The 23,854-nt window shown below is 33.4% G+C and overlaps 5 protein-coding genes across 5 annotated transcripts; 3 read left to right on the top strand and 2 right to left on the bottom strand.

Annotated features, from left to right (window-relative positions):
• The first annotated feature begins 4,678 nt into the window (after positions 1 to 4,678).
• Positions 4,679 to 6,191, top strand: LOC108474803 (40S ribosomal protein S28). Its single transcript, XM_053026109.1, has 2 exons — positions 4,679 to 4,818; positions 5,800 to 6,191. Exon 2 carries the CDS (start codon positions 5,801 to 5,803, stop codon positions 5,996 to 5,998), a length of 198 nt encoding a protein of 65 aa, XP_052882069.1. The 5' UTR covers positions 4,679 to 4,818; position 5,800; the 3' UTR covers positions 5,999 to 6,191.
• Positions 6,192 to 7,137: 946 nt separating this feature from the next.
• On the bottom strand, positions 7,138 to 10,669 carry LOC108474691 (uncharacterized). The gene is made up of 6 exons (XM_017776687.2): positions 10,519 to 10,669; positions 9,166 to 9,276; positions 8,632 to 8,819; positions 8,324 to 8,521; positions 7,759 to 7,818; positions 7,138 to 7,650 (listed from the first exon to the last, which is right to left on the bottom strand). Exons 2-6 carry the CDS (start codon positions 9,269 to 9,271, stop codon positions 7,519 to 7,521), a joined length of 684 nt encoding a protein of 227 aa, XP_017632176.1. The 5' UTR covers positions 9,272 to 9,276; positions 10,519 to 10,669; the 3' UTR covers positions 7,138 to 7,518.
• A 672-nt stretch (positions 10,670 to 11,341) lies between these two features.
• Positions 11,342 to 13,413, top strand: LOC108475481 (cytochrome P450 71D10-like). The gene is made up of 2 exons (XM_017777449.2): positions 11,342 to 12,534; positions 12,614 to 13,413. The coding sequence occupies exons 1-2, from the start codon at positions 11,665 to 11,667 to the stop codon at positions 13,229 to 13,231; spliced, it is 1,488 nt and encodes a 495-aa protein (XP_017632938.1). The 5' UTR covers positions 11,342 to 11,664; the 3' UTR covers positions 13,232 to 13,413.
• Positions 13,414 to 13,711: 298 nt separating this feature from the next.
• On the bottom strand, positions 13,712 to 16,697 carry LOC108476361 (WEB family protein At2g38370). The gene is made up of 2 exons (XM_017778558.1): positions 16,231 to 16,697; positions 13,712 to 15,380 (listed from the first exon to the last, which is right to left on the bottom strand). Exons 1-2 carry the CDS (start codon positions 16,417 to 16,419, stop codon positions 13,908 to 13,910), a joined length of 1,662 nt encoding a protein of 553 aa, XP_017634047.1. The 5' UTR covers positions 16,420 to 16,697; the 3' UTR covers positions 13,712 to 13,907.
• A 3,084-nt stretch (positions 16,698 to 19,781) lies between these two features.
• LOC108475627 (uncharacterized) lies at positions 19,782 to 20,586 on the top strand. Its single transcript, XM_017777610.2, has one exon. The coding sequence runs from the start codon at positions 19,885 to 19,887 to the stop codon at positions 20,437 to 20,439; it is 555 nt and encodes a 184-aa protein (XP_017633099.1). The 5' UTR covers positions 19,782 to 19,884; the 3' UTR covers positions 20,440 to 20,586.
• The last annotated feature ends 3,268 nt before the right edge of the window (positions 20,587 to 23,854 follow it).

The following is a 23,854-nucleotide window of genomic DNA, read 5'->3' as shown; positions in this document are numbered from 1 at the left end:
AGAATATATATTAAGCGCATTAGCAGAAGGATGAGTATTGATTAAGCCAACAATTTTAACTAAATGTGCCATAGTTCCAAATATAAACCAAGCCAAGTATTTAGTGCAATCGATTGTAACAAGTAGAAACATCTTATTCTTATAGAGATATATCAGTTTGACCATAGGATGGAGGCAGCTTAAGAAATACGAGGAAACTTCATAACATAAACATGGAAGAGACAACTTGGATCATAACAACAAGATACCTATATCTCCGAGCTTCTCTCCTTGCCATCCGTCCACGCACAAAAGATTGAATGATGATCGCTGATCTGTTGGCATTTTTATATTGTTGAAAAGCTCTCAAGCTTTTCTTCATACAATTCCTTCTTAACTGCCAACCACGGAAATGACTGAATTTTAATTATTGCTTGCTTCTTCTTCATAAAATTCCTTCTTGACTGCAAACCACGGAAATGACTCTGAATTCTGGTTGCAGCTAAGGTCTGATTTTGAAGAGTTCTACGGATAAATTCTTTCCAAGCATTCTGAAAGGCCCTCCAACATTTTAGCCGTCGGAAATTACTTTGAATTTTTGTTATTGCTTGCTTCTGCTTCATAAACCTCATCCTCAACCTCCAACCGCGATAATAGCTCTGAATTTTAGTTGCAGCGTAAGTTCGTTTGTGTAGAGACCTGTGAAGAAAATTCTTCCATGCAATCTGAATCCTGGTTGCCGCTTCTATTTCACTATTATTTAGACCCTTGACTTGGCACTTAAGAGATGCATTCTCAGTGCAAGCATGACCAAGAATATGGTATGACCTCACCATCCAACCACGAACTTATTTTTGAATTACAATGGCAGCTTTGACAGGGTCAAGACAGGATGCATCACGTCTTTGAGCTATATAAATCTTTGCAGCTTGCCGTGTGAGCAACACTGATCTTCTTAAATTAACAAAATTGTGTCTCTCAACAATAAGGGTTGCAACTCTCTTTAGTTCTTCTGGCAAAGCGAGGGTCAAAAATTAAAGTGAGAAACTTGGAAATGAAAAATGTATATAACAAAAATGCTTACAAGAGCGAATACCAGATCGAAATTCCTGACCACTGGCAGAACAGAATTTGTTGATCTTTGTATTTTTCTTTACGGTCAACCATGTCCGTACAACAGTTTGGACTAAACAGATTGCTTTCATCATCTTCAGAAAATTGCGACGCTCTTTCAGTCGTCTATAGTGAGACTGTATGATTGTTGCGGCATTATCTGAAGCATCATGCAGGAGTTGCAAGGTTAAACGAAGAATATTACTTTCCACAAAGATTGTATTTATGGTGAATGCAATGAAAGGTCATAGAAGTCAAAGATACCATATTAAGTTAAATTTGAGTAAGCGATAAAATCAAGACAACCTTAGAAAATGCATGAATTTTCAAGTATAGTTTCCATATCCAGAGTTTTGAACTCGCTGTGAACAGATTTCCCATGATAACTTGAATTAACAAGAATGCGGCAACAATCAATGAATATCAAAATCAAATTGCTTAAGAAGAAAAAAACAGCTAAATAATACTGAGAAAATGTCATAGCTAACCGTATTGAGCTCCTAGTTAGTGTTGACAATATATCAACCCAAAGCAGGATAATGGAAAAAGAAAACTATTACCAAAGTTAACTAGAGAAGGAGCACAAAGTAACCTCTTAAAATGTCAAAGCTTGTCTTCTGAGCTGTGGAACAATTCGAAACAGAAGTGGCGGATCTTACAGAACTCTTGTAGTTTTGTTCTGTCATATTTAGCCACCAAGCCTGAATGGCCTTAAACTTTTTAGCAGCATCTGCATAAATGAAATGCAAGAGGGAATAAAGACTAGATTTAGTGCCCGATTCCAAAGGCTTGAACATTTAGTTTACTGGAAAATGTGAAAACTTCTCATAATAATTTCCTTAAACTAATCACATCAAAAAAGTACATAAGCACACAAATATATATATCTACTCATGCCAATGCACACCACACACAGACTGTATATAAAATATTTAAAATGCTTTGTTCATCACTAACATTAAAAGCCACGAAAAACAACCCTAAAGGATCAAACTGACTAATACTCTGGATTGACAAGAACCATCATTAGAATAACCTTTAGTGATATCTATGTCTCTTTCCTTATTGTGCACAACGGTATCTGAACTTGCTGTCTGTCTTCGAGTTAATGAATGCCTCCTCTCTAGGCTTTGGCAACCGCAACCCAGTAGTTTATGGAAATTGAACTGATCCTGGCAAAAAATAGAAGAACTCTTGAAGTGTTTTCTTAGCTATGACAAGATCAAATTGTTCATAAAAGACTTCTGTGATCAGGCGTTACCACATTTTTCTTGACAATAAGCTGGGACAACAGGAAAACGAGCAAAATTACTACACTCTGATCACTGACTGCACCATTATGCTCAAGTAAGTCGCTTATTTGCCGAAGCTATACAACACCACATGCAGACAGTAAGATGTACAATAATATTGTATTTTTGACAAATAAACAAGTAAATGCCACGTGCACAATCACCATTTAAACCACAATTTATCACTTAACACTGTTTTACCTCAAAGGGGGTAAAATCAGCTTTTAAAACATTAGCAGCATCTCTCATAATCTCACTTTTACCACACTTTATCAAGATTTTTAAGTAAATCAGAAATGTATAAGTAAACGGTACATAATCAATTAATAAGCATTAAACCAAACATTACCTCAGGAAAATTTCCCAATAATGTTGTCAGCTTTTGTGATAATATAAATTTGTGAACTGCATCTATGTAATCAGTAGCAGACATGATTGATTTTTTCACCTCTTGGTTCATGAGAATCCTGTTAAGACATAATAATAAGATAATAATACATATCACAGTAGAAAAGAATGAAAACATTGGGACACAGAATCTGCAGTACCTTGTTAGAACAAGAACAAGACAGTTCTCTGCGGATGTAATAATCAAGCAAACACCATATGGTTTTTCCATTATCCAGAGAAGAAAAGCTGTCATACAATATGTATTTATATTACTACTTATAATAAGTGTTTTCCATACAATATGTATTTTATGTAATAGTCCACCAATAATCCAATCAAATCCACTCACCTCTCCATTTCCCATTTTATTGGTGAATTAATACTGTGACACAACAAGTCAAGATTTCTACTCCACTACCTATTTAACTCACAATGTTTTAATGCAGAAAAAGTCTATATACCACTACTTTTGTGCTCAATCTATTAATTCAACATCCATGTATGACTAATATATTCACCCCTCTAGATGCATCTTTTCATATTCAAATTATTTATTCTTTTTTTTTTTTTTAATTTTGTTGAAAGCATATACAACTTTCAGATAAAACTAAATTTATCTCTTAAATAAATATAATTAAGAAATAAGATATTTTTAGAAGATTAGATATCATATCTCAACATTCGAGTTATTAGATTTTTGTGAAATTAATAGTAAGGATGTTAACATGTATTAAGAATTCAACGGTCATTAAACTCTATAAATAGAGGTAGGAGCTTTCATTCATGTGATTATGAAGAAGAGAGAAGTGTATGTCATATTGTAATTGTATTGTATAATAAAAGTGTTCTCTTCTCCTGATTAAGTCTTAAGTTTTAATTTATTTATTATATTTTAATTTGATATAATTTAGTCTTTTATTATTATAATTTTATCAGTTAATTAAAATTTTTATCAACGTTAACAATTCACAACAATCTTAAGATCCCACCATCGTCAACCTTACCTCCAAATATTCAAACTCTAGATATAACAAACATACAAGTACACCCTACTAAATGAATATCAAAACATTTCACAACAATTTAACTACAACAATTAACATTTTAATCAATCTAGATCGACTAATAATATTATAAAAATAAAATAACATAATTATAAAGCAATTAAATTTCAAATTTCAGCCTAATAGGAAGCAGCACGCACTCTGTTTGTAAGTTATTGGACATATTAGAGAAAATTCAAACGGAATGAGAAATGCTATTGGACATATTAGAGAAAATTCTTACTATAAAATTGATAATTCAAAGCTTTCACCCGAAACACTAAAAAACTAAAGTTAATCCGAGTTATCAAAGTGATCGAAGAAGTTTGCGAATGGGGTAACATTAGAGTACCCAAGTATTACTACTCTAAACGCACACTTCGGAAGAGCTCATAAGAAGGTAACAAGATTTACTGTAAAATTCACTATCGGATCTGAGACTGCAGCAGAAGTTTTTTCTCGTTACTTTTCAAAGAAAGAGGTTAAAGACCAAAGGAATAAAAAGAGTTTCAGGTTACACAAGGAAGGATCGTGCTATGGGATAAGAATTTGACTATTTTAAAGGACTGTCACTTACACCCGCCTACACGTCTCTAAAGCCATAAGTGGACCGTAATACCCCAAGTTACAAGCAGTGGTGAAGCTAAAATAAATTTTTAGGGGAGCCGAATAAAATTTTAATTTTATATAGTTTATATATTTATAATTTTTAAAAAATTAAATTAAATTTTTATAATTTTAAAGAAGCAAAGTAAAATTTTACCTTTAATAATTTAAAATTTTTAAAAAATTTCATGAGCCAGGCCACTGTCCAAACCCCCCCCCGCAACCCCCCCAAATCAGCCTCTGGCTACAAGCCCAAATCACCTTGAATATAATCGTCATTTCAAAAACTTGCCTATATAAACCCTAATTCTAGGGCTTTTATCATTCCCTTACTCTGAAATTCACAAGAAGCAGCCGCTACGGTGTCGTTGGCCTCTTACTTAGCCAAATTTAAGGTACGTTTTATCTATTCCGGTCCAGCTTTTTTGTAGTTTCCTTTAGTTACATTTAAGGTCGGATCTATTGTTGTTTCGCTGTTTATAAATTTCTTTGGCATCTCTTTTTTTTTCTTTGTTTATGGAAGAACTAAGTTGTTTTTCTTTATTAAGTTTAATCAGCAATAGATTATCTGTTGAGCCATGCTGCCAATATGTGATGAAAGTGTATGAATCTTAATGAACAGTTGCTGATTCTGCTGAAGCGTTTTTCTGTCAAATTCGGTGAAATGAGTTTTCTAATTATGATCAATAATCTTTTTTTGAGGTCCCTTTTCAAGTGTTTCATTAAATATATTCAGTAGTAGTACTGTTTAATTTGTTTTTAAGAGTAGATCATTTGATTATCTCATGAAGCATGCTGTTAATTTGCAAAGTAGAAAGTGTATTGATCTCAATGAACCATGCTGCTTTGCCGAAGCTTTTTTCTATCAAATTTGGCATAACGGGGTTAAATTGAATCTGCAATGGTCGTGTTAAATCTGTTTTGAAGAGTAGATTACTTGGTTATCTGTTGAAGTCTGCTGTTAATTTGCAAAACTGTAAGTGTAAGGATCTTCATGAACTTATGCTACTTTGCTGGTGCATTATCTATCTAATTTGGTGTAATGGGTTTTCAAATTTATGACAAATAATGTTGTCTCTAGGTACCCTTTTCAAGTTATTGATTTAATTTATCAGCAATAGTCCTGTTTAATCGATTTTCAAGATTAGTTTACTTAATTATCTGTTGAAAGTTTGCTGTTAAGTTGCGAAAATGTTAGTTTATGGATCATAATGAACCATTTCTGCTCTGCTGGAACATTTTTCTATCCAATTTGTTTAGATGGGGCCTTCAAATATGCAATCAATAATTTTGTTTTAGCTATCCTTATCGAGCATCTTAAATTCAAACATTTTTGAGCCATGATGTTAAAAACAATGCTGCATGATTGTTTGCAGGATGGATTCACAAATTAAGTTTGCTGTGGTGGTGAAAATTATGGGAAGGACGGGATCGAGAGGTCAGGTGACTCAAGTGAGAGTCAAGTTTTTGGATGATCAGAACCGTTTTATTATGAGGAACGTGAAGGGACCGGTCAGGGAGGGAGATATTCTCACCTTGCTCGAGTCTGAGAGGGAAGCTAGGAGGCTTCGTTGATCACTTCCTCTTATCTCCATTTTGTTACGTTATTAATGTTTATGTTGCGCAAGTAGCTAGCTGTTTCTTATTTCTGAAAGGTATCCAAATTTTCAAATCTAGACTTGGATTTTGGGAGACTGATTTAAATGGATGAGTTGTTTTTAAAGCATAATCATTATGTTTAAATGAACTAAGTTGGTTTTTGAGATTATGATTTTCATGCCCCTTTAATTTCTGCTGTTTCAAAATGTTATTCATTTCTAAAAGTTGCTTGAACGTGGCTGGCACCTTTTCTTTTTGTTACAGATTATGATTCATTTTATTTTTTAAACAATTTCATTATAGATTTTAATTATATCAATATTTTATACAATATTTAAAATTATTTATGGCTCTTAATCTATAAATAGTAAGATAATATGTTTCAGTAATGATGTTTATACCAATTGATTAAGATATAATCGGCAATTTTGATCCATTTTAAATAGTTCAATTACTTTCAATTAATTTCTTCAGTTTAATTTGATTGTATGTTCAGTTCAATTAAAGGACTGTCAAATGTTTTGTTTTGTTTTTTTTGTTTTTTGTTGCATCTGAAAATTTAGACATGTGTTGATGTGAATTATGAGTGAGACATAGCAATCAAATCAATGCTATGTATGATATGATTGGGCCATGCAATTTGTTTGTATCTAGTAAGGCATAGGAAGGGCATGGCATGCAATTTGTTTGTATGCAGTAGGAGGGATCCAATAAGTATCTTCGATCCTGACCTCATCCCTTATGTAAATCAACACTCTCTAACCAACATGCATAAGTGTCATCAACATGCTACGTCAATAATTAGGAGAAAAAAATTAATTTTTTAATGAAGCAATATAAAATAATATTATTTGTATAAATATTAATCTTTTAATAAATAAGAATACTTTAAAAAAAATTATGTTTCATCAGTTTCAATGTCTCCTGTCCCATTTTTGATTCTTCTATTTATAATTATTTTTAACACTAATTTTATCATTATAATTTTAAATCAGCTATTTTTTACCGGAACTTGGGTGCAATCACACTAATTTGTTCAAAGAAAGTAGCCCCAAGTGACAAGAGTCCATGGCCTAGCATTTACACAATACTGTATGACAAGTGAGTGGAAAGTCTTTCTCTCTGACAAAAATTTCATCATTTAGAACTGAAATTATTGCCTTATAACAAAGAAAGTTCAATAAAATTCACCCTAAACATTTAAAATAATATCGATATCAACCTAGTTGAGAGATCAAAATGATAACCCGTATATGACGCAAAGCATATTTAAAGGCATGGCAAATAGCCGGGATCAGGTTGATCATTAGGATCGAAATTTTTTTCGAATAACAACTAATTTCAAGTCAAGTTCAAATTCGAGCAAATACATAACATTTTCAATATTTATAATTCGTTCAACACACAATTTGCAAACCTGGGATTAAAATGCTTTACGTGTATATATATACACTATATTACAACAAAATATCCTTTGTGGTTTTCATAAAATAAAATCAAGAATCTGCCACTGATTCTTGCTTTCCACCATCACAGGCATGAAGTATGGTGCAAATATCGGTAGTTTCCAAGAAGTGCTCGGCATTTGCGAGGATCAATGGCCCATACTCGAAAACCAACCGCTTACACTGACAAAAAGAACACCACAACGGCAGGTTTAAGTGTTTAGCAGAAAAAAACCAATAAAAAAAAAAAGCAAAAGCTCGATGAGTCAGTCTAAAACTGATTACACTCACCTTTTGCACATAGTTCTGCACTGAATTACATCCTTTCAAAAGAAGCTCGAGTATCTCCAACTGGCATCGATGAACAAAAGGAGACAACTCACATTAAAACAAGAACTTTTTCAATAAAAAGTGTGTGTATGAATTAGTCTCGAACTAATCATACATTATACGGTAAAAGTATAATGGAGACATTTATGCTAATTGTCAGATTGCATTTTAGCCTCTTTACTAAAAAATGGACAAATTAATCCTTGAACATTAAATCAAAGAGCAAATTGATCTTTTCTGCTGAAAATTTCATTTATTTTTACTAATAAAAACTAACATGGCTCGTGTACCTCAAGAACCAGTTTTTAACTGTAAAAATAGATGAAATTTTCACAGAAAAGATCAATTTGCTCTTTGATTTAATATACAGAGGCTAGTTTGCCCATTTTTTAGTAAAAAGGCCAAAACACAATTTGACTCTTAGTATAGAGACATTCATGGTACTTTTACCTACACTGTACTAATTCAACCAAAAGGAAAAGCTACTTGCATGTATGTTCATTTCAAATACGTATTAAGATCACACCTTTGTATCGGGATCTTGCAACTTCATTAGTACTTCAGAAATAGCACGGTGGCACATGCCACAACTATCTTCGCGGAATTGTGAAGATATAAGTGCAACTTTTTGACAAAGGTTGAACTTTGTACAGAAATCTTGAGGTTGTACTGAAGATATTTCCAAGAAGAAGAGAGGTGCATAGTAGTCCACAAGTGTAATGCACTGTGCAGTATAAATCGGGTAGTGATTAAATTAGTATTTCTCGAATTTAGGAAGAGAATAGAAGAGAATGGAAGGAAGAACAAGAATTCTGTAATGTTTTATGCTTTTACCTGGGGCTCAAAAGCTCGTAAACGGGAGCAACTTTTGTGAAGAATCTCAATTATCTCAGTCTGCGTTTTATTCTGTGAAAGGTAATCAACTGCCTCAGTAGTAAATTCCTCACACAAGGTGCACACGTTGTCATTCCGAGCAACCGTTTCTATCACTTTTTCATCTTGCCTCCAGTTTACCTGGACAACTGAACCGAGAATTCCGGGTCATTAAACTATCAATTTTGTCCTCTAAACTATACCCCAATTCCTAGATTGGTCATTAAAGTTCTTTCTTTTCCCAAAGTGGTCCCTAAACTATCAATTTTGTCCTGTTTTACCAAATATGTACAACATCCAATAAGAATGTACCATGTGTCACATTCTTATTGGTTGATATTGCTTTTATGTAAACTGGGGCAAAATTAATACTTTATGGATCACTTCTCAGGAATTGTGATATAGTTTAAGGGCTAATTTACTATTAAAGCCTCCCCCGCAGCATAAAAATCCACCCTCCCTTGCTACTAGGAAAAAGAAAGTAAGAGAATTTACCTGATGGATCCAAGATTACTACCTCAACAACTTCTAGTTGTCGGGCGTTACATGCCCAAGTAGCACCCAACATGAAGAGAAACAAGAGCCCGAATCTCGCATCCATAATGCCTGGAGTTTGCATTAAATAGGATGAGTTTCCCATAATGCTAAAGAAAGGAAAAGTCGATGTCTTCTATACTAGCATAAAAGAAGCTAAAAGATTATATAATAACAACACTTGATATCCTTAAAACTAATACATAAAATCACTCGATAGCTGGGGCCAAAACAACCAAAACTCTAACAAGCTATGTACAACCGAGTCCAAACACCAAAATAAGATTGTTGGGCCTAACACCAAGAAAGCTCGAAAACCACCACGCTTCACCTAATCACTTTGCCTAAGAGATAGTCCTAGCACATCAGGATCACCCAACAACTATACCCGAAAGAAATCTCTTAGCCAAACACATGGAGATCAAACTACTAACAGAAAGTCTAATCATATATGAACACACATGGGGACAGCAGACCTCTCAATCACTTCCAAGCACACATGTTAAGACCCTCCATCACTCAGCTATTAACTTCCCATTGGTCCAACACCTATATTATGATGGATTGATCAAGGATGATATACATATATATAGTTTGACTCAACCATCCAAAACCTAACAACGTCAATTAGGTTCTCGACACCAGCATGTGAACCTCCTCCCTCTTCCGTAACTAGAATTTTGTATCAACAAATATGAAACTAATCAAACCATCCAAAAACAGAACCTTACAAGCATAGCACACGGGACTTCACCAATCACATTTGAACCTACGTGGGGACAGAAACCTCCCAACCACTTCCAAGGTTAAGACCCTCCATGACTCTGCTAATAACTTCCCATCGGTTCAACACCTATACTACGTTGGACCGGTCAAGGAAGAGATATATATATATATATATATAGCTTGACTCAAGCATCCAAAACCTATCAACTCTACTTCGGTTCTCGACACCACCGTGTGAACCACCTTCCGCTTCCATAACTTGAATTTTATATCAACAAAGATTAAACTAATCAAACTATTCAAAAACAGATAATATCCAACACCAATTCTTAATAATTAATCTTATAACAATAGCATATTCTGATTTGGGTCTTCAAATTGCACATGATGAACCCTAAACATAAGATGAAACAGAAACCAAAAGCTAATCAACAAAGAAAATGAAGAAAAACCCGTGAAAGCACGAAATTAAACAAGCAATTAGAAATTAATTGTCAAATTAAAGGAAACCCAGATTAAGATAATAAAAGATCTATGGAAGTTGAACGGAAATAAAGGAAATAATTGAAGAAAAAAGTGATCTTTTACCCTTAGGAAAGAATGGTCAGCGGCAGAAAGATTGAATGGAGACGAAAATTATTCCCTTTTTTGAGTGTTGAATTGGCCAAAGCCTTCGACTTGTCTTCGCCTATTCTTAAAGCTCATCCTTTCTCGAGGTTTTAATACCCTGCGGTCGATTACATCTTTAGTATTTGAATTTGATAATATCTCCAATTTAATCCCTAATTTTTTTTTGTTTGTATTGGTCCTAAAACTGGGTAATTTTTTCACTTTGATCCTTCAACGGCCATTTTCATTCCAGCTTTATAGCAGTATAAATTGGAGCAGACAAACCCACTGTCAGAAACATAGAAGGCTTTTCTAATTTTTAATGCTTGCATGTGGCCGACAAATATGATACGAGAAAATATTACTCCAATACTTTTCGATAAAAAATTTTCAAAATATCATTTCTATTTAAACAGGTAGAACTGTAAAAAAAAAGAAAGAACTTTCAATCGATGCAAATAAAATAGCAGTGATTTTAACAATCCGACGAATTAAATAAAAATTTTCAAATAATTCAATGATCATTTTATGACCTTTTGAAGTAATCAAAACTTAAACTTATTAATAAGTTAATGATATTAAATTAAAGACAATATAAATATATTTTTATTTTTTAAAAAATAAAATGAGTCGAATTTAAAATAAATTTAAATTAACTATTTACAAATATTAATTAACTTGAGCTTCATTTAAAATATGTTAATGTCATAACTAATCCCGAATTAGTCTCATACTTAACCCCAACCCCGCCTATAAACTCCTCACTCTTAACTAACAGTCCCGGGACCATTTTTCAACAACATACATATTTATTTATTTAGGTCCACTGTTGCTAGTCAGTGCTGCTGAGCAAAGCTCTTGTGTAGTTATTCAGAAATTCGTACCTTATTTGTAGGTATTTGTATTTGTTTTCTTTATCCTAAATCCAAATAAACAAAAATGGGGTTGCTTCATTAAATGTTATTAGTTCAAGACGCCATAAATTTTTGGAGTGCAGGTTTTGCTTTGTACTTATCTATACGGCAGCTTCCTTGGATTGATTTGATTCCCCATACCCACACACACACACACTCATATACATATGTATGTGTGTAGATTACATGTTTGTTATCACTTGTGTTCATCATGATCAACATAATCATATCCTTGTTCATCATTCTGGTCATAGTTCATCTACTAAAACCCAAAAAACCAGTGAAAAAGTTACCTCCAGGGCCATGGAAGCTACCTTTGATAGGTAACATGCACCAACTGGTTGGTTCATTGCCTCACCGAACATTAGCAAACATGGCTAAAACATATGGTTCTTTGATCCATCTCAAAACCGGGTCCATTTCGTATATCGTAATATCGTCACCGGAATTAGCCGAAGAAGCTTTGAAAACCAACGATATCAGCTTTGCTTCAAGGCCTACCATATTAGCTTCTAAGATAATGTCTTATGATTCAACCAACATCGTTTTCTCGCCTTACGGTAGTTATTGGAGACACCTACGGAAAATCTGCGTCACCGAGCTTTTAAGCCTGAAACGTGTTGAATCGTTCCGGAAAGTTCGAGAAGAGGAGGTGTCGAGTTTTATCAACTCGATCGCTTTATCGGGGAGTAATTCAGGTATCAATCTTAGTAAAAAGATTTTCTCATTGACATATGGGGTAACATCAAGAGCAGCTTTCAGTGAGAAATGCAAAGATCAAGAAGCTTTCATATCGATCATCACTCGAGTTAGTAAGTTATCGGGAAGGTTCACTATTGCCGATATGTTCCCATCTCTTAAGCTGCTCGAATTACTTAGCGGGAGACTCGAATTCGAGAAGCTGCATAAGGAAGCCGATAGGATACTCGAGGACATCATTGCCGAGCACCAAGAGAGAAGGAAAATATACGGTGTTGACAGTGAAGAAATGAAAGATTTGGTTGATATTCTTTTAGATCTTCAAGAAAACAGTGATCTCGAGTTCCCTCTATCGGTTGACAACATCAAAGCAATCATCTTGGTCAGTTTTTGAGTTTTTGTTTTTCATTTGTAGCATAGTATGCATAAGTGCTTAGTAAGACTCCATTCTCCACTTTCAGGACATGTTCAGTGCCGGGAGCGAAACGTCGTCAATAACTGTGGAATGGACAATGGCAGAACTGCTGAAGAACCCCGGGATTATGGAAAAGGCGAAGAACGAGGTAAGACGGGTATTTACCGGCAAAGGATATGTAGATGAAGGAAGCATTCATGAGCTGAAGTACGTGAAAGCAGTCATCAAAGAATCCATAAGGCTACATCCTGCCGTGCCTCTAGTACTAAGAGAATGCCGCGAGGATTGTCAGCTCGATGGTTACGATATACCCGCCAAATTTAAAGTCCTCGTTAACGCAGGAGCGATCGGAAAAGATCCTAAGCATTGGGATAATGCCGAGACATTTTGTCCTGAAAGGTTCCTTGATAATTCAATTGATTTTAAAGGAACGGATTTCAAATACATACCGTTCGGTGCCGGAAGAAGGATTTGTCCCGGTATTTCATTTGCTTGGAGCAACATTGAGTTGCCAATTGCAAACTTATTGTATCACTTTGATTGGAAACTTCCAAATGGAATGAAGCCTGAAGATTTGGACATGACAGAGGCTCTTGGTTTGTCAATAAGAAGAAAACATGAACTGTTTGCAATCCCCATTGCTTATCATCCTCATGTAGAATAAGGTACGGTAAAAGTAGCATAAAAAATCATTGTACTAAAAAATAGACAAATTAGTATCAGTACGTTAAATCAAAGAGCAAATTGGTCTTTCTGTTAAAAATTTCATCTATTTTTATGATTAAAAGTAGAAAATGATGAATTTTTTAATAAAAATGATTGATTTGTGTTTTGTTCTTACATAAAGAGAGCCAATTGCAATCAAATTCCTAATGCAAAGATCTCCATGGTATTTTTACCTTTGAAGTACTTGATGTTAATGAGCTTAATCCTTTCTTATTAGATCAACAATTTTAACGCATAGTCAATAGTTTTCATATAATTAAAGTATTTTTCATGTTTATTTTTTCTCCCGAGAAAACAATTGCACCCAACACTTGTTGATATGCTTAATCGATTTATGTGGTTATCATGACATCAAACATATCTAAGATTCGAATCTCAACATTTACAAAACTATGGCAAAGTAAACAGATGCATAAAATGGCACAACATTCAAGTCATATTTCATTTAAGTTGAGCAAACATGATATTCAAACATGGCAGACATGGCCTAGAGAAGAACCTAAACAAACATAACATAAAAAGCATGAAGCTTTGAAGAGAAATGAGGTCAAACAATACAAGTAATTAATAGAGTTAGTGCTTCACTTATATAATATATATATATCTCACAGCATCTACCTCAAGTTGAGAGTTGGCTTCTTCTTTTTCTTATTTTGTTTAGCTAAAAGGAGCGAAAACCGAGCAAACCCGAACTTCTTCCTTTTCCCTGAGAACTGTTTGTGACTGGTTTCTCTCTCGGTTGTCTGAGAGTTGATTATGTAATCACCGTTTTGTTTGCCGAGCATTTGACCCAATGACACTTTTCTTTTCACAGTGCCTTTCTCTGCTAGCATCTCAGTTTCAAAGTCTTCAGGAAGAAGCAACTTTCGGCTAAGTATTTGACCTATGGATAGGGTTGGTTTCAAAACCGGGGTTGGACCGTTGTTAACCAGATTCAATCCATTCACGTCGAATAAACGAGAATCTTTTCGATTGTGAGATGGGTAAGAACTCTTGAACTTGGTAGGGTTGTGTAAGGAACGTCGTTTCTGACCATGCTCAGATCTCCATTTCCGAAGAGCTTCCTCGACTTCCAGCTTGCCTTTGTTCGCAGCTTCTACTCGGTTTAATGCTTCTTCCAAGGCTTTCTTACTCGTTTTAATTTCCTCCGTGGCCTCTTCTACTTTCTTCAAGATTTCCATTTTCGAAACATTTGCTTCATCAACTTGGACCATAGCATCGACTACTTTCTTATTAGAAAGTTCCTCGGCGTTTTGTGCCTTGGACATCAAGGCAGAGTACTCCTCATATGAAATAGTCACCCCTTCGGCTTTTTGCACAGGATTTCCAGACAAGCTCTCCTTTCGCGAAAGGTTTTTTATCTCAGCAAGAGCCAAAGATTCAGCAGCTCGGGCAGCTTCCTTCATTTTCTTAGCAGCAAGTATCCTCATCTCAGTCGTTTTTATTCTCGTTTTAGTCTGTTCAATCTCGGATACTGCTCTTGAAACCTCCGATTTCGCTGCTTGTCCTATTTTCTTGAATTGTTCAGCTTCGGAACTTAGTCTTTGAAGTTCCCTTGATATATCCAAAGGATTATCAACCCCAGTTTTGATTTCAGCCTCTTTTGCTACTTGCAGTTTCAGTCTTGTTTGAGTTAACTCTTCTTCGAGCGACGATATCTTCAAAGAATTCTGACTTAGTCTCTCTCGAGTCTTTTCGAGAGAATTCCTTTCCTTCTCTAATTTCTTGTTTAGTGATTCCACCGAACCTCGAATATCAGCAAGATCATTAGTTGTCCTCGAAAGGTTCAGTTTCGCCTGTTTCAACTCCATCAAGATTAAACCTGGAGCTGCCGAAGGACAGGGGCTTAAAGTTCCCACCAAGTTCGGATGGTCACCACGACGATTCTCTTTCTCTGCATCCGTGTTCTTCACATCCACTTCGGATGCTTCTTTCTTCAGCTTTAATTTTAGTTCTTCGACGGTTAATTTCGTTGTTTCGAGTTCTTTCAGCACATCCAATGTTTCTCTTTCTTTAACAATGAGATCTTTCTCCAATTTCGCCGCTTGTTCCTCCAATTTCGCAATGTCAACTTCTTCCCCATCATGCTGCGAAACATTCAATGAACATGAAAAAAGTTTAAACTCGAAACGTCAATCAATTGAAACTAGAGGGCCGTTGAGACAATTCATATTATAAAAGTTGTTGCATTAACAAGAAGACTACAGCAACAAGCTTCAAAGTTACAGTAATAAAGAAGCCATGAGGAAACCTAGTAAACAATGATACATATGTATGTTTGTATGCATGTTTGTATGCATGTATATATGTATATATATATGTCTTTATAAGACAGCAAAATCCATATATATGTATCATTGCACTAACAAGAAGACTACAACAACAAACTTCGAAGTTACAGTAATAAGAAGGCATGATGAAACATGATACATGTATATATACGTGTTTATAAGACAGCAAAATGTATCATTGAACTAACAAGAAGACTACAACAACTTCAAAGTTATAGTATAAAGAAGCCATAGTGAAACCTAGTAAACAATGATACATACATACATACAAACATACGTATTATGTATGGATGTTTGTATGTATGTATGTATAAGACAGCAAAATCCATACAAAACAACCCTAAAAGATTTAATTTAACAATGAAAAGCTTAATTTTTTTAGCTGCATTAAGCAAAATACAGTGGATTATTCGTTTCTAAACACTTAATATTCTGATTTTCCACCATTTATTTTACCACAAAGCAAGAATTTAAGCAAAAATATGAAAAAAAAAAACACAAATTTGACAGCCAGATAGCACATTAAAATTTTCAAAGTTAAGAACTTTATGAATCCACATTGAAAATTTAAACAAAAAAAAACATGAAACCCAGTAACATTTTCCTTAAAAAGAACCAAAAATAAAAACCAAGATTTTATTTTTACCTCAGTTTCAGACATGAGCTTAGGTTGAGAGGGTTTCCAATAACCGATTCCACCAAATCGAGAAGCAGCCTCTTTAACTGATTCAAACGGCGCCGAAGTATCGATCTCAGCTCTCACACCGCCGCTTAAACCACCGGTTTTGGTGGCTGAACCACCACCACCACCAATTTCACAGCTTTCCACTTCCATTACAAAAAATAAACAAAACCCAGAATCCTAAACAAAAAAGAACACTAAAACACCTTAAAATCTGCGAAGAACTTAATAATGTTTGGTTTTTGTGGGGGGTTTCGTTTTTTGCTACTGTCTGGAAAATACAAAGCGACAGTGCTATAAAGAGGGAACGGTACTGAACTATGGGCCTGAAGAAGAAAAAGGGAAGATTTTGAGTTTTTTTTCTTTTATTGACAGAAATGTCCTTGATTTTTGGAGAAAATTACGATGGGTTAAGTGGAGTTGTGAGGTAAAAAAGCGGGGATTTTGGTTTTTGGTGGGTGCCCTTTATGGGGAATGGGAAATTCAAAGCGTGTGTGGGGGCAATATGGGGGAACACAGTGCTTCAACGGCAATAAATCTTAACGGACTTTAAAAGGACAAGAACCTTATTTTTTGAGTGTTGGACGGTTGAGATTTTCTTTTTCTTTTTCTCTGTCTTTATTTTATTTTATTTTTAATGATTGTCGTTAATTTCTTAAATTTTAGGGATAAAGTAATATTTAATCCTTGAACTTGACAATTTTTTCATTTTGGTCCTTGATTGTTTTCTCTGCATTGGTCTTGAAACTTGACAGGTTTTTCTAATTTAGTCTCAAAACTTGAATTACATTAAGGTATAATAATGTGGCAATCTAAGATTGTGCCACATCATCACTACACCTTAACAGAAATGTAAGTTTAGGGATCAAATTGAGAACATTTACCAAGTTTCGAGGCTAATATGGACAAAAAATTTAAGGATCAAATTGAAAAATTTTGTCAAGTTTAAAGATTGAATATTGCTTTATCCCAATATAGTAAAAGACCCAATTAAGTTCAATTAAAATATTTTAAAATTTAGGATAAAACAATACTAAAATTGTTGAAATTATAAACCATAATTTTAATACTATTAAGAAAATGGTTTATAATTTCTTAATCCAATTTTTTTGTGAACTGTAACAGAAAAAAATATTAAATTAAAACGAACAAAAGTCTCAAAAACCTTATATCTTCTCACCCGAAGACGGTTTAGTAATAAAATCAACGACTTGATTACTTTCTCTAACCAGATATCTTATCACCCAATAATTCTTACTCTATAATAACTGTTTAGTTCATCGAAGTAAAGCTGAATTCGAAACACAGAGTAACATTATCATCTATTTTAATTTAAACTAATTAATTTAGAAAAAAAAAGGTAGTTTAAAGAGGACAAGAAACGCTCCTTAATGTATAATTAAAGGAAGAAATTATGGTAATTTAATAACTGGTTGGTCAACTTAAAGTTTCAAACACAATCAATGCTTTATGTTTATTTTCTTTTAGCTTTAGGAAAAGTAAAAAAAAATTCAAAATTGTATGAAATAAAGAATAAAAATTATTTATCGTATTTGTTTTTAGTCTCTTCTCAATATATAAATAGGAGGATAATGTGTTTAAGTATGTTTAAATTCACGTTATTTTACACTAACAATAATATCCATACCAATCGAGTAAAACTCAATCAGTTAAAATGATTGATAATTTGATATTTGATGTTAATCTTCTTTTTTATTTGAATTTATTGTGTTGAAATCAAAGAAGCTTTTTACTTTTAACTGTTGCATGCGTTGTGTGTGTGTGTTTTTTTTTTCTTTTACCAGCGTAAATTTAATTATTACTCGACCATTACAGTATATATTATTAAAGTGGAGTGTAAAAAGTAAAAAATAATTGGTCCATCCAAATTGGACACAACTTATGAGGTACCTTAAACTAAACATTAAAACGAAGTCACAAGCTTGGGCTTGGCGAGTTGTGCTCATGCCCCACCCATGGTTCTTCTTGATAAAGAGCTCATGTTCTATGAATGCAGGTAACAGCATTTGAGCTCTTCTTGGAGTTTGAAGATAAAACTCCAGTCGAGAACAATATCAACTTATTAAGGGGTTTGTTAATTTTAGAAGGCCAACTCTTCGAAGGTTTCTCTATAAGAAATTGGGCCCCTTCAATAAAAAAGAACTAGACCAAGTGATATTAAGGTTTTTAAAACTGGATCAATGGTCGAATCAATTAGACCACCAGTTTTCAATTCTATCAGTTCAATCAATCAATTTGGTTTTAATTAAATAAATTATCAAATATTCATAGAAATTAAAAAATATTTAAAATATAGAGACAACCGATTCAACCATTACCAAGTGTTTTACTGAAAATCTAGTAAAAGCTTGTTCAGACTAATATAAATTATCATATAACCTTAAGTGGTACCATGCTCAGCTCAATATGACCTATAAGTTATGGGTTAGGGACTCAAACCCTTTCATAGGGAAATGCTCACATTTCATTTGGTAGATGAGTGTGCACCTTGCATGTCCCTTATTGACGAGGCATTTGCTTTTTTGTTGAGGGAAGATCGACTCCATTTGGAGAATTCTACAAAATGTTGGCCACCCGGAGCCAAGGAACCTCTCAATAGATTGGGATTGTCCTTTGTTGGAATTTTGTCTGTAGACTCTATAGAAAGCTTGAGTGACAATAATGCATAGATTCCTATTGTTGCCATTTAAGGGGTATAGGTTCAAACCCTATCAAGTGCAAATGCTCACGTTTTCTTGATAGGTGGTTGGGCGCCACGTACGATCCAATCTAACGAGACACTCTTACTCTGTTAAACCCTCCACCTCTTCAAGCACTCAAATTCTCTGTAAAATTAAGAGACAAAACTCTAATCTAAAACAATATCATTCCGTTGAGACATCTATCAACTTCAAACCGACAACACATTAACTAACTCTCCAAAAAAAAAAAAAGCCTCCTCTCAAAATTGAGTATAAATAACAATTCAAGTAATGTAACTATCATAATATAAAATCATAATCATCGGACCAAAATGGCTTTTTCTCATATCAACATCCGTCGGTCCACACACTTCAATAGGTGAAGAAGATGCCCAAAACCCACAACTTCACATAAACTATAATATCTACGTTTTAATGTATTCTTATTTAAATTTAATTAATATTAATTAATTAATTATATTTATTATTAATTATTAATTAATTATATTTAAATAAAATTATTAATATTTATTTATAAACCTTCGACTATTATTTTGCTTATCTAATGATGATATCGTATTATTATTTATGTGTATGAAACTTATACACTAACGGCCCATCAAATATTCTCTCATATGATTAAACTTTTCAAAAGCTTTCATAAAGATTAAACAAAATAATAATAATGCAATTATTGTCTTCGTAAATACATTTTTAGTCAAATTTTGGTATTAATACATTCATAAAATTAAATTCAGATCATAATTTAAGGACATTGGATGCAATTAACCCCTTAATATTATGAAACCTGTATAAAGCCTGAAGCTTTCATCAATCATCATCTAGTCTCCTCATATCGTCACTGAACCCCCTCAAAAAAACACCACCACCGTCCAAAAAGTCCGATCAAAACATAATGTTCATCAACACAAGCACTGATCTTCCCCTTCCCCAAAACAAGACAACCCTCGAAATCAAGCATGAAGACGACAGCAAGTTCTTTGCCAAGCTTTTATCTAAACAAAACTCAATGGGAAGAAACCCTTCTTTCAGGGTCTACTATGGCGGAGCCTCCGGTTCTGTCCCTTTCACATGGGAATCTCGGCCTGGAACACCAAAACATGCATTCGCCGGTACATCTTTAGTTCCTCCACTAACTCCTCCACCGTCGTACTACACCAAGTCTAATACAAACCCCGTAAAGAAACACTCGAGATCTGGTCTTTTGAACGCTTTGTTTTGGAAAATGGTATTGAGGTTGAAGAAAGCTAATGTTGTGCCTTCATGGTCGTCAACCACAAGTTCCGGGAAGTATCAGAGGAGACGGTTATCGACCCCGAGCTCCTCATTCGATTCAAGGATGGATGATGAAGGGATTGCTGCCGTTGGATCGGGACCTTCGACTCGGTGTTTCGCCGTTGGTAGGGGGAGGAGTACTATCGGTAAGTGTCGTGGATGCTATTGCTGCTAATTACAATATACGCCAAGGTCAAATTGTGATTTTGATCCCTCTATTATGATCTTGTTTGAGATTTAATCTCAATAAAATATTTCATCTTTCTATTTTTTATGATGTTATTAAGTAATACAAATAGCTAAGAAACACCATTTTCAACTAGATTTTTTTTTCAAAAGTTAGGAAGAGTGTTTTCTTTTAGAAAATTTAACACCATCATTTTAATAATTTTTTTCTCGATTGAGAATATCAACCTCTTTCAAAAACAAAAACATTACAAAAACTCCTAGAGTAACACTCGACCTGAGACAATCAACATCAACATCAACTCAAACCAAAACTAATATGCAGCCCACAATAATCACCTCCCGACTTTCAAAAAACGAAGGACTCCTTATACCTGCTATTGCCAGAGCATCAGCCATACTATTTCATTGCCATTAAACAACTACGAAATAAACTCAACACAGCTGATCAATACTACAACCAATACCAATGGCTAGATTTTGCAATATCCACGTTTATAATTTCTTTCCAACTACGACTCCAATGCACATGCAAGCTAGATTACATACTAATGGGACTTTCACATGCTAACCATTCCAATAATCAGCGCCGATGCAATCAATACAGATAACAGAGCACAAGCCACTTCTTAATTATGTCTCTCAATGGCATAATGTCAAATTTAACTTTTAATGTTTATGTCTTTTGTCAATATGGTCATAATTCTTCTCTTTTTTTAAGCTAAATTTAATCTTCAACCTTTTAGAAATAGTGAAATTTAATCACCAATCTTTTAAAAATGAGTCAAATTGATTTTTTTATCAAAAATATTGACTAAAACGTTAAGTTATTAAATATGGCAATCTAGATGTACTTCATGCTATTTTTATGCAATTTTTATAATTTTTTCAATTTTTATTTTATTTTTTCATAAATTTTAAATTAATTGTTAACGTAATAAATAAAACAAATGGAACCATGTTAACTTGAAGTGCATGTGGACTGCTACGTAGGTTACCACGCCAGTATCACTAAAAAAATTAATGTTTTAATCAAAATTTCCATTAAAAAGAATAATTTGACTCTTTTTAAAAGGTAATGACCAAATTTAGTTAAAAAAGAAGATCAAATTGATAAAAATATAAACGTTAAGCGTTAAATTTTTCATCTTGCCAATTTATATGCATAATCTAACTTCGTACGTTGTTATTCGTAACCTACTCAATTTATCAGTAGTTCAATGTAGCGGGAGCCATGATTGTCCAAAATTATTAGAACTTAATCAGATTCTTCAAAATTTTTGAAAAATTTAAACAGACCTTATTAAACAAATTTGAATCAAACTAAACTTAAGTAAATATTATGATACTACCATATATATTCCCGACCCAATTCTTAAACACTTCAAATTGTAAATGATTGATCGCAATATTTTTAGAATCGAATCGATAATCAAATTAGTCAAGTCATCCATCGATCGTACCGATTTAATAAAAAAATAAAAATAAAAATTCATAAAAATAAAAAAGAATATTTAAAAACCTGATTTAGCCGATTCGCAATTCAACCAATTCTTTACCCTTCTTCAAACTGATATCTCGACCCAACCTATCCATTCCGAGTCAAACAACCTTAATTGATTGGGGCATATTCTTTCTTTTTCTCTCTCATATAATTTGTGACTTATTTAATACCCCATGGGAAGATAGATAGAAGTTCCTATCTTGGTATTTATTGGTTTTTTTTTTTTTCAGTTCAATGTTTTAATTTTTTGGGAGTTCTCTCAGCCACACTGCCATTTTCTTACCAGAGTATACAAATCTTGTCCTCACTTGGAAAGGAGCACATTGGTTTATAATTTAGTTTAGAATTAAGGACATAAATTTCCCCACCTACTCCAACCTTTTCATCAATATTGCCAAATTTATTTTGTGTAGAGTCACTATCCACTGTTTCCATTCTTTCATGCTTAAAGCCTGGTTGTTAAAACCGAACAAAATTCATTGATTGAATCAAGAATCGGTGATTTAATCGATATTAAAAATTGGAAAAAGTTTGAATCAATTCAAACCAAGAATTCTTATCCATTCTGGTTTTTTATGGATTCTTAAAATCTTTTAGATTTTATTTTTATTTTGTAACTGTTGAACATCCGATTGATTGAACTGGTCAAACCAAGAATTTATGGTTTGAGCAGTTCAATCACCGGTCTAATTCTTAAAGCATTAATTTAAAATAAATTACTAGTCAAGCCATAGGTATGAGTCAAATGATAAAAAGCTCGGCATTTATTAAGCTCTAAAGTTCATTCTTAGTGTATATAAAAAGATAATGCCGGAAGAACTTACCCTTTTTAAAGGGATTCAACTCAACTCGACTTTAAATTTAATTAAGATCCAATGTAATTTCTTAAAAATCACAACAAAATTCGAAAACCCTAACTTTTACCTTCACTAAAATACTACCACAAACCCCTAATTTATGAACAGTGTTTCAAAGATAATGATAGTGTATAGACAAAAAGCTCTTACATGAACATGAAAAACAATGAATAATGTACTAAAAACAACTATCATTTGAACATTCTTTTAACTTTCACTCGAAGGTGAAAAAGGTTGGTAATAAAAATAATGATAAATTACAATGTTAGCCACTCAACTATTAGTAAGTTTCTTTTTTAGTTACTCAACTATAAAAAATTACAAAATGGTCGTCCAACTATTTGACCTTTTTTTTTGTGACTAGCGGTTAAATGGATAATAAAAAGATGATGTGGCAATTTTTAAAGTTGGCATAATAACAAGTTTGACCCCTCAACGTTTATATATTGTGTCAATTTAGTCTTGATTCTAGAAAATTTAACCCTATAGTGTAATTTGATCTTTTTTTTTTTGTAGCACTAAGGGTTAGTTTTAAATGAATGAGAAGATAGGAAAATTATTATCTTGGTTTTTTAGTTGTTTTCATTGTTGATTTTTTTTATTCAAATTTAGCTGATAAATTTGATTTTGTTTAGCTTGTCTTTGTGGAATTGACGGTGTTTCCGTTGTTGGTATTTTTTTTGTTTAGTATTTTAGGTGAAAGGGTCACAAAGAAAAAGTAAAACTAAAAAAAAAAAGAGACTAAATTACACAATATGTAAATGTTGAGGGTTATATTTTTTAGAATAAAACCTAACTGACACAATGTATGGCTGTAAAGGATTAAAGTAACTACTATACCAATTTTAAAAGCTACCACGTCATTTTTTTTATTAGCCATTTAACTACAAGTGGCCCAAAAAGACAATCAAATGGTTAAATAACTGTTTTGTAACTTCTCATAATTAAGTGATAAAAAAAATTATTAATAATTAGGTGACTACCAATGTAATTTACCCTAAAATAAATAAAAGGACCAAATACTTAGTTGTCGGCAGTTTTGT

The sequence above is a fragment of the Gossypium arboreum genome, chromosome 3 (assembly GCF_025698485.1).
Source record: "Gossypium arboreum isolate Shixiya-1 chromosome 3, ASM2569848v2, whole genome shotgun sequence".
Classification (NCBI taxonomy): domain Eukaryota; kingdom Viridiplantae; phylum Streptophyta; class Magnoliopsida; order Malvales; family Malvaceae; genus Gossypium; species Gossypium arboreum.
This window is presented reverse-complemented; position numbering and strand designations above follow the sequence as displayed.

Coding starts and splice junctions, on each gene's coding strand:
- LOC108474803 (XM_053026109.1), top strand. CDS start 5,801: ATGGATTCACAAATTAAGTTTGCTGTGGTGGTGAAAATTATGGGAAGG.
- LOC108474691 (XM_017776687.2), bottom strand. CDS start 9,271: ATGGATGCGAGATTCGGGCTCTTGTTTCTCTTCATGTTGGGTGCTACT. Junction 8,820..9,165: donor AGTAATCTTGGATCCATCAG/GTAAATTCTCTT, acceptor TTCTCGGTTCAG/TTGTCCAGGTAAACTGGAGG. Junction 7,819..8,323: donor TGCAAGATCCCGATACAAAG/GTGTGATCTTAA, acceptor CATCGATGCCAG/TTGGAGATACTCGAGCTTCT.
- LOC108475481 (XM_017777449.2), top strand. CDS start 11,665: ATGATCAACATAATCATATCCTTGTTCATCATTCTGGTCATAGTTCAT. Junction 12,535..12,613: donor ACATCAAAGCAATCATCTTG/GTCAGTTTTTGA, acceptor CTCCACTTTCAG/GACATGTTCAGTGCCGGGAG.
- LOC108476361 (XM_017778558.1), bottom strand. CDS start 16,419: ATGGAAGTGGAAAGCTGTGAAATTGGTGGTGGTGGTGGTTCAGCCACC. Junction 15,381..16,230: donor AGCTCATGTCTGAAACTGAG/GTAAAAATAAAA, acceptor AATGTTTCGCAG/CATGATGGGGAAGAAGTTGA.
- LOC108475627 (XM_017777610.2), top strand. CDS start 19,885: ATGTTCATCAACACAAGCACTGATCTTCCCCTTCCCCAAAACAAGACA.